Consider the following 9,345-nt stretch of genomic DNA (forward strand, 5'->3'; position numbering starts at 1 on the left):
CTCTCTCTCTCTCTCTCTCTCTCTCTCTCTCTCTCTCTCTCTCTCTTCCTCCCTATCTGCTTGCATGTCTATGCTTCTTTCACTTTGTTTATAATGTCAATGAATTAATCTTATCAAATTACTTTTCTATGATAGTATATAAAAGTACATACATATATATGAATAATTTCTTACCGTAACAGCAACCATTAGAATTGTGAAAAATTGATAAGAGGAATACAAAATAGAAATCATCTAAGTAATACTATTACTTAGATGGTTTGAGAAATTAGACATAACATAAAATATAAAAAAGATAAAGAAAGAGGAGGCGCTATAAGAATTTGTCAAGAAACCACACCATTTTCTTAACTCGCTTATGATTAACTTGTATTTTGTTAAATATATTATAAATTTATATAATTGCTTAGACGAACTTCGATTAAACTAGTAAAATGATATATACAGACGAATTTATTAAAATGAAAAATATCTATATAGTCAAACTAATCGATTTCTCATCTTGATGTAAATTTCCCGCTCTTCGAAGAATTTGATTACGTAGTAGAAAATAAGAGTAATATTAAGCTACTCGTCCAATAGAAAAATCTCATATTTTTTACGAAAAATAATTCTAAAGTATAATAGTTAAATCGTATTAATATTAAAATATATAATTGATGACGTTTTCTCTCATTAAAATAATTTTTTTTTTTTACTATATCAATGTGAGAAAGAAAAAGGAGCAAGAAATATCGTATTTCAATCTGAATGAATTTTGTAACCAAGTATTCCATCTGGTAACTTTATATTTTTAGTCGGACATTTTCTTCATAAACCGCCTCGCAACTGGCGTGTTTGATCTTTGGTGGTTGAAAGGATAAAGGTTATTCTTACGAAGAAATGGCACAAACAATAGATATATTTGTCGAACAAAATTATGAAGCCGTAATATCACGCTTAACTACAATTCTTAAGACAAATTCCGACGAAGCAATCGCCCGCGATGATATTTTCAAAATTGGATTATCAGGTGATTAGTATATTTCAATTTACAAACCGTTTTAAGAATCTCTTTTCCCTCTCTCTCTCTCTCTCTCTCTCTCTCTCTCTCTCTCTCTCTCTCTCTCTATTCCTGATTTCTTTAATATTTATTTCAATTAGGTTGTATAGCAAAGGTTTTTAAATTTAATGTCATCTATACGTTATGAATATGTTTATGTGATTCTTTAGTAGTAACTATTCTCTAAATACATTATTTTTAATGATATTTGAAGATTTATTGATTGAGATTTACAATTATTAGGAGGATCTTTTGTAAATATATTGGTAAAGACTTTACCCAATGTTTCAACCGATTGGAGCAAATGGCGTTTTTTTTTCTGCGATGAAAGAGTCGTCCCTTTTGAAAATGGAGAATCGACGTATGGATCATATAGAACGAGTCTTATCGGGGTAGTTCCTATAACTGAAGATCAATTTATCAAAATTGATCCTGAACTTTCAGGTATATATTAATGTTTTTTATTTGTCTTTGTATATGTGTTTATGTTCATATTTGTAATTCATCTGAAAAATTTCTTTATTCTATCTAATTGACTTTTTTTAGCTGAAGAAGCTGCAAGGGATTATATAAAAAAAATGTCTGTCTATTTTCCACCCGATAGTTTACCAAAATTTGATGTATTATTATTAGGATTGGGACCGGATGGACACACGTGTTCTTTGTTTCCTAATCACAAACTTCTAGATGAGACAAGTTTATGGGTTTGTCCTATTAATGATTCTCCTAAGCCTCCATTATCTAGGATTACATTCACATTTCCTGTTATTAACAATGCTAGAGCATGTGTTTTTGCTGTATTAGGAGATAGCAAAGCTAAGATAATCAAGGTAAATATTATATAACTTTATTATGTGAATTAATTTTCAAAATTATATTTTTTTACAATGCTTAAGTGCACGCGTGCATAAAAATCTTGTTAAATTTGATCATTTTATATTTTTCGTATGGCGTTTCGTCTAATTCTAGAAAATCCTGAAAGATAATGAAAATTTACCGGCTGCTCGAGTCGAGCCAACCAATGGTTCCTTATATTGGATTTTAGATGAAGAAGCAGCTAAACTTATGGACTAAATTTCAAATTAAGAAAATGGATAAGATATTGATTTAAGTGTTGTAACATTCCATGTTGTATTTTTCTTCAATGCTCGCCATGCTCTACGTTTTTTGAGCTTTTTATTTTGTATACGCATACAATTTGCATAAAATAAGATCTAATTAGATAGAAACTTTACAATTAAACTGTTAATAATTCTAAATGGCCAATATTCATTTTTATTTATTTTACATAAAACGTCTAATTTATTTTGTTATTATTATTATTATTATTTCTGTTGAATTTTTGTTGCATCATCGATATGTTGAATTTAGTTATTTCAACGACAGAAAACGCACGTAGAAATAATATGCCGATAACGCATATTCTTAGATTAGTCCTATGCCCAATTAAATTTCTGTCTTTGAAAAGATTAATGCGTATTATGTAAGTAAACAAGAAAAGAAAGAAAAAGAAGAAAAACAGAAAAGCTATTATCATCTTGAGGGAACATTTAATTTATGAAACATTTGTTCTTTGTCATATACTATACTTGATATATCTTTCAAATTTAGGTGTACAATGCATATATCTGCATTGTCGTAACAAAAAGATTGTTATATTTTACATCTAAGGTAGATTACACGCTGAGTTGCCTTATGCATCGAGGCTTAGGATATAATAAACATGCCGGAATGTGAATTAAAAATGAAGAATCTAGTCTGCACCGTCTACCTATTTTATTATCCATTTTATATATATTAAGATTAGCGGCCTTTGAAAACGAAGGATTTTATGCAAGTCTTGAAAATTTTTCTAAAAAATTTATTTCTCATGGAAATATATATGTATATAAATATATACTCTTTACAATGATGCATAATTTATCGAATAAAAACATCTATATAAATAAAATTAATATAAAAAATCAGGCTATTGGTACTCAATTAAAAATGATTAATATTATATATATAGACGAGTCTTCCTAATTCCTATTTAGAAGTTTTATCATTAGATTTTAAACTGGGATTTTAACAAAGATTAAATTTATCAACTTAATTTTGTATTCAAATAGATTTCGAATTATGTGAAATTACTTACTTTTTCTTAATAACGCAAGAAGGAGTTTATTTTTCAATTTTAATAATATTCGTAATACTATTTGGATACAGAATTAAGTGGAATAAATGAAAAGTACTGAGGTAAACGGCATTGTATTTGATTGACAGATCACAAATAATATTCTTTGGTGATTTATATATATATACATATGTACGTATGTTCGTACATATGATCATTTTTAAATAGCAGGGGATAATATCTATATACATCTCTGCATACTTGTAAAAAGAATAGCACGATCTAATATGTGTATATTTATGAATTGCACACGCCGTAAGTCAAATATTTTACTAACGGACCATTTAGGAACCAAATTTTTCTAATTATTTGTAAATTATATTTATTTTTACTAAAAATAGTTATATTCCGGTGTACATGAATAAAGTGGAATAAAAAGAGTGAAAAAAAAGAATAAAAAAAGAATAAATAGAAAACCGATTAATCTTGCGTCGCATCCTTCATTAACAATCAAGTCAGTTTTATTGTACTAAAAAAATATGTATGCGCTAAGCATTTAAAAGCATTAAGATTCCCTGCATTACATTTTAACAAAATCATTCTTCTTTTGATTTTTTTCCAATGACTTACAATGACATATAAATATGCAATAATTACGTTTTTGTTTTAAGATAACAATATTACACACGTATAAAGTGCTTGCAGTATAAATGCTACAGCCTGTAGTCAAACTAAAGCAGCCTAATAAATTGAAGCACATCTGTTTACATTATTTTTCGTACATAAAACTAACATTGGATTTTTATTTACGTATTTACGCAAAACTCGCTGTGTCATGCCTCGAGATTCTTATCATTGCTTTTCAATTATTTTCCACGTTCAAATAAACAAAAAAGCAGATATAAAAAACATATAGATGCCCAGCAACAGTAAACCGACGAGCTCTAGCTTCTTTTCAGTCAGTCTTATTAAATTATTGTTTTCCACGAGTAGTTAATACGAAATTACGAGGATAAAATAAACACGCGGAAAACAAAGAAATTAAGGCGGCGACGTAACTGAAGATATAATACAAAATTTAAGAAGAACAAGTTGTTGAGCTGTCTTTAAAACATCCTTTTTTTTCAGATGTCTCTAATGTAGAACATTTTCTGCACTTTCATATAATATTTAATTGTACACGCTTATAATACATATAATATACACAGCTTGTTTGAAAAATTATTAATTAGGGAATGAAAAGTTGGAACAAATGTGTGTGTGTTGCATTTGAAATTATAAATAAAGAGCACTAAGCTCGACGAATAAATCAATACACTAGTACAAACTGAAACATAGTTTTTGTTAATATATGATTCAATGTAAGACATAGTAATACATCATGAATAATTTCTACTTAACTCAACGTTCACATATGTTTGAGATTTTTCTCTAGTTCATAATCTTGTTATACATTGAATCATAAACATAGCTTATAATCATATTTTTATCACAGCATATAATTAATATTATTAACATAATTGGATTCTTATATTAACCAGAATCATTTCTCGTGTAACATTTAAATGTACTTTGAAAACAAGTTTAGATAATATTTTATTTCAAGGGAGATTAATAGCACAATAAAGGAAATGAAAGGAAATGAAAGAAAACCAATAGAAATAAACATGTACATAAAAGGAACTGACTTTTTATAGTATCAATACTGACTGTCAACATTTGTAGATGTTTAAAATAATGAAATATAATGAATTTGTCCAAAACATAAAAAGTCAACTAATTATTATACATACTAATACTTTAGCACAAACAGAATATTTTGTACTGTTGGTTTCTCCTTTTTTCTTTTTCAATGAAAGTCGACAAACTGTACGAATATAGATATTCTTTTCTTAAGGTTTTTCTTGAAAAAAAAAAAAAAAAAAAAAAAAAAAAAATTTTAAAAAAAAAAAAAAAAAAAAAGTATTTGACTTGCCTCTTTGTTTTAAGATAAATAACGTATTACAAATGCACCACTCCCTACAGCAATTTCCACTTGTATTGTCAACTATATTTTTCTGTTTTTCTTTTTCTATCGTTTCCGTCAGCTTTTATATTTTTATTATTCAATAGTTGCACGTTTGACTAACGTTTCATTTTCCTTTTCTTCGTTTTCAATAATTCTTGAATAACCTGTGTGACGGAGAAGCTTCGAGTTTTTAATAAATAAGCAATGTAAGTGAAAATGAGCGAGAGAGAGAGAGAGAGAGAGAGAGAGAGAGAGAGAGAGAAATAGATAGATAAATAGATAGAGACCGGTAACGGTAAATTACACAAGGTGCAAATCCGATGGTCATTCGAACTTTTACCGAAATATCTCTTACACGATTATAATTAGGGAATAATTTAATTAAATTAATATCTCCTAGTGTGTATATTTATCACGTCATGTTAACACCAAGTGCCTGTCTGAAATGCTCGTATACTACATAACTAATCGATACAGCCGGAGCTACCTAGAATAAGAAATATCTTATTTAGTCTATTTAAGATGTGAGAATATATGCGTGGCTTCGATTTCAAGATCTTACCTTAAGAAAATTCGGAGTTATTCCTCGATACAAACCGCGAATACCCTCTCTCTTGAGAATATCTTTGAAAACTCCGATCATGGTATTCGCGTCACTTCCCGTTGATATTTCGGCTTGTAATTTAGTTCTGACTAGAGCTAACGGATACGAGCACACTTGACCTGCAGTGCTGGAGGCTGTACCACACAACAAAAGCACCCAAAAAGCTGGTTGCTCGTTTTTCATATGCGTTCGTAAATAACTATTTTTTAGTGTCTGCGAACAAATGATGAACGTCGTTATTATTATTGTTATGAAAATCGTGCCAAATAAGAAAAATCTAGTGAACAAATAAGTCTTCTTACCAATTGAAACTAGGAAGGAAAATGTACTTACTTCGTATACAGCCAAATCAATTCCGGCATAAGGAAGAATTCCAATTAAATTGGGAATGTAGCCTCTATAAAAAGATTTCCAACCACCTTGCTTGTATATCTTATTCGCTGCATCGATTATACTCGAGAACTCACCCGTTTTCCGAAGGGCCAGTCTCGTTTTGAGTACCTGAAACGCGGAAAACAGGAGGATAAATGATAAACGATTCATTCATTTTGATTAATACTGCGGTAACAAAAAAATAGTTCTAAAAAATCAAAATGTGATCTTTGTACCTCAAGAGGATATATAGCAGATTGACTAATACCACCGGCCATAGATCCAGCCACGAATCTCTCGTAGAGTCCAAGTTCTCTAGTGTCATTGCCTTTGATAGCTCTCTTTACTTGTTCGTAGGCCATGAACTTTAGGGCAGTCTCTGGTCCTATTTTAAGTACGTTTATACCGTTCCCTCTCCACAAACTTGTAACACCACCTTCGCGTAACATGTACCTGAAGCAACTGCTAATGTTACAATGCCGTGTTCCATGAACCTAAAATAATAGAGTGGTGTGCTTTATCTGTGTTCTTACTAGTATTTAGACTACCTTTGATTCGTATATCAAATGAGTAATAAATTAAATAAAAAAAATTAATAATGTGAAAATAACATATAACAAAATAACACACATACCTGGAGGTAAACTTTAATCCTATCCAAAGGTGCTGTGCATGTTCGTGAAACTCCACCAGCGATACCACCAGCTAACAAATGTCGCCACCACATTCCTGAGACCATTTCACTGTTCGTGAAATCATCGGGAACTCCCATATCCTCTCCGATATCCATGTACTGTAAAATTCAAGAATCCGATAATAGAAGATACGTGCATGTATATAATGTGTATATGTATATGTATATTATTTCTATACATATTTTTTCTTATTTATAATATGATTAGTATTTAATGAACCAACCGAAAGGATTATTTCCGACTATCGTTAGTGGAAAAATTTGAATAAATTATACATAATGACCGTTTCTCCCTATTTCTATAGCTAATATTAAGAAAATCGTACGGAAATAGTGTCATCTTGTTCAATTCTTCTTTCTCACTTTCCTACCTTTTTTTTTTCTCAAAGAAGCAAAATAAATATTTTATTTCCATGACTTTCTATTTAACGATGGTTTAATATGATCTTCGTTATTTAATATAGTATACTATATATCGTCTTGACGGAAGATGTTTATTTTAATTGTAAGGTAATATCAAAGAAATCGCTGCTTATATAAAATTTGACATTTAAAAAGAATTTTTGAAAGGAATCATCAAGTTTTCACTTTTAAGGCCGACATCAATTTACAATATACGACATGTTTATTACAAATTTCGACAAATTATTCATATTAGCAAACTGAATCGTTCAAATTCTGCAATTGGTAAATATAGGAAAATTTGTCGATAGTCTAGACGAGACACAAATGTTTAAAGAATCTTCATCGTTGATCCAAGTGCACGCGCGCGGTTGCCTGCGACCACCACGTGATTCGTATATTCTTCGCACCTATGCGTCTATAGCTGCAAATAAATATCAGGCGACCGTTCTCGTTATTTCTTCATTTATATTCAAATCAAATGTAAGCTTTCTCTTGGACGTAAATCGAAATAAAATATAATGCGACATTATGAGATGTAGCTAGAAAAAAATCACTTGGCTTATTTCCTAATCGAGCTCAAAGGGTAGTACTTAACTTTATGTAGAATTCGAGCAATATATCACTATCCAAATTATCAAGGTTCTCCATAATGTTCTTCTTCTTTTTCTTCTCTTCTTCTTTTATTGTTCAACAAGAAAGGAAATGAAATCTCTCGGAAGACGCAGAGTAACTCAAAGTGCATTCAAAGGACGACTAAAAAGAACGAAACTTGAAAGTCGAATCTTTCATGATGGTGACGGGCGGGCGAATGGCCAAAAACGAATTACTTGGTGTTACGCCCAATGTCGGTTTTTACCTTCCTATTCATCTAACTAACTATTTCTCTTTCTCTGTCTTTATACGAGTATCTACCTATCTATCCTTCTATCTTTGTCAAATATATCTATAGATCCTCCTTTTTCACTCCTGATTACGCGTGAGACACAACTCGAGCGATTATTTCAAATCTTCTCGAAATCTGGGCAAAACAACGGTGCAAGAAAGGTGGAAACGTTCGAGAACATGTCAAACTTTATATAAATTACTTTTAAATAGTACAAAAAAGAATTCTTTTGATCGCATTAAAAAAGAAAAGAAGAAAAAAAAAAGAATTGTAAACATGTAATAATATCGAAAGAAAATCGAGATGAAGTATCGGATAATGATATCATCTGGCTACTATCAATGACCGACGTATAATTCGATACGCGCGTTAACTATGGATATCCGTACAGAACAATCTGGAAGTGATATCATGAGTCTTGAATATAATATCCATGCTTTTTCGCGTAAACTATAAAATAACAAGAGTATTAAGAGACGTTGAAGAGTAGGGATAAGGAGGGGGTTTATCCCCTCCTTGATGGGGGATAAAAAGGACATTAAACAAAATTACATAGGTATCTTCAGGTTTACATTATTTTACATTGACGCAAAGAAAAGGAAGAGCCCCATGGAGCTTTCACCGACTTTCTACATTTGGCACACCATAGAAATACACATTCTTTGAAAAGTTCTTGTTTTTACCTCTACAAGCATTCGGCGCTAAGTACGTTATTCTTAATACACAGAGAAGCACTCACTCGTTGTAAAAGCTCATGATAACCTTGAAGAAATTCTTCGCAGACTTGATACTTGGATGGAATACTTTCTTGTCTTAGCATGACGAATCCCTTGTGATAATCTTTAGGCTTCATGTGAAAAAATCTTGTTAAAAACTATACAAAAAACGAACCAAAATGAACGGCCGGACAAATCTTGCACTTTTTTATTCCATAACTTTTTTTTCTTCTTCTTCTTAATTTAATAGGAGAAGTGATCAAGAAGGCAATTGCAAAATTGTTGAACCGAAGATCTAACAATCCTACAACTCTAAGCACGTTCTCGTCGCGACTGAGGCTTACGTTAGCTATAGAAAGGAAGTTGATCACATGCTTTCCCGAGAAATCCCTACTCTTCGTTTATCGTTTATCCCTACTCTTCCCTAACGACTCTCGACATAGTCATGGGTATTGAAATGGGAGGAGAGATGAGAGAGAGAGAGAGAGAGAGAGAGAGAGAGAGA

At 30.9% G+C, this 9,345-nt stretch overlaps 3 protein-coding genes across 6 annotated transcripts in view; 1 reads left to right on the top strand and 2 right to left on the bottom strand.

Moving 5' to 3' along the window:
* The window catches only part of LOC106786491 (serine/threonine-protein kinase 11-interacting protein), an 8,817-nt gene extending 8,324 nt beyond the window's left edge, over positions 1-493 (bottom strand). The window contains exon 1 of the mRNA XM_014747929.1: positions 175-493. The gene's annotated coding sequence lies outside the window, so the exon portion shown is untranslated. The remainder of the gene's footprint in view (positions 1-174) is intronic.
* Positions 494-777: 284 nt separating this feature from the next.
* Positions 778-2,353, top strand: LOC106786524 (6-phosphogluconolactonase). The gene is made up of 4 exons (XM_014748000.1): positions 778-1,012; positions 1,286-1,486; positions 1,589-1,872; positions 2,012-2,353. The coding sequence occupies exons 1-4, from the start codon at positions 883-885 to the stop codon at positions 2,114-2,116; spliced, it is 720 nt and encodes a 239-aa protein (XP_014603486.1). The 5' UTR covers positions 778-882; the 3' UTR covers positions 2,117-2,353.
* A 2,757-nt stretch (positions 2,354-5,110) lies between these two features.
* LOC106786523 (calcium-binding mitochondrial carrier protein SCaMC-2-A) overlaps positions 5,111-9,345 on the bottom strand; it is an 8,589-nt gene continuing 4,354 nt past the window's right edge. For 3 of the 4 annotated variants that reach the window (XM_014747996.1, XM_014747999.1, XM_014747997.1), the window contains 5 exons: positions 6,777-6,935; positions 6,379-6,636; positions 6,104-6,271; positions 5,729-5,983; positions 5,111-5,653 (listed from right to left, as the gene is read on the bottom strand). In XM_014747996.1, the coding sequence (XP_014603482.1) occupies positions 5,579-5,653; positions 5,729-5,983; positions 6,104-6,271; positions 6,379-6,636; positions 6,777-6,935 (915 nt within the window). In that variant the 3' untranslated portion in view covers positions 5,111-5,578. Of the gene's footprint in view, positions 5,654-5,728; positions 5,984-6,103; positions 6,272-6,378; positions 6,637-6,776; positions 6,936-8,863; positions 9,212-9,345 lie in introns of those variants that run through there. The other variant, XM_014747998.1, reaches the window with a different exon arrangement.

This window comes from Polistes canadensis, unplaced genomic scaffold (genome assembly GCF_001313835.1).
Source record: "Polistes canadensis isolate GaletaPanama2010 unplaced genomic scaffold, ASM131383v1 scaffold_75, whole genome shotgun sequence".
NCBI classification, from domain to species: domain Eukaryota; kingdom Metazoa; phylum Arthropoda; class Insecta; order Hymenoptera; family Vespidae; genus Polistes; species Polistes canadensis.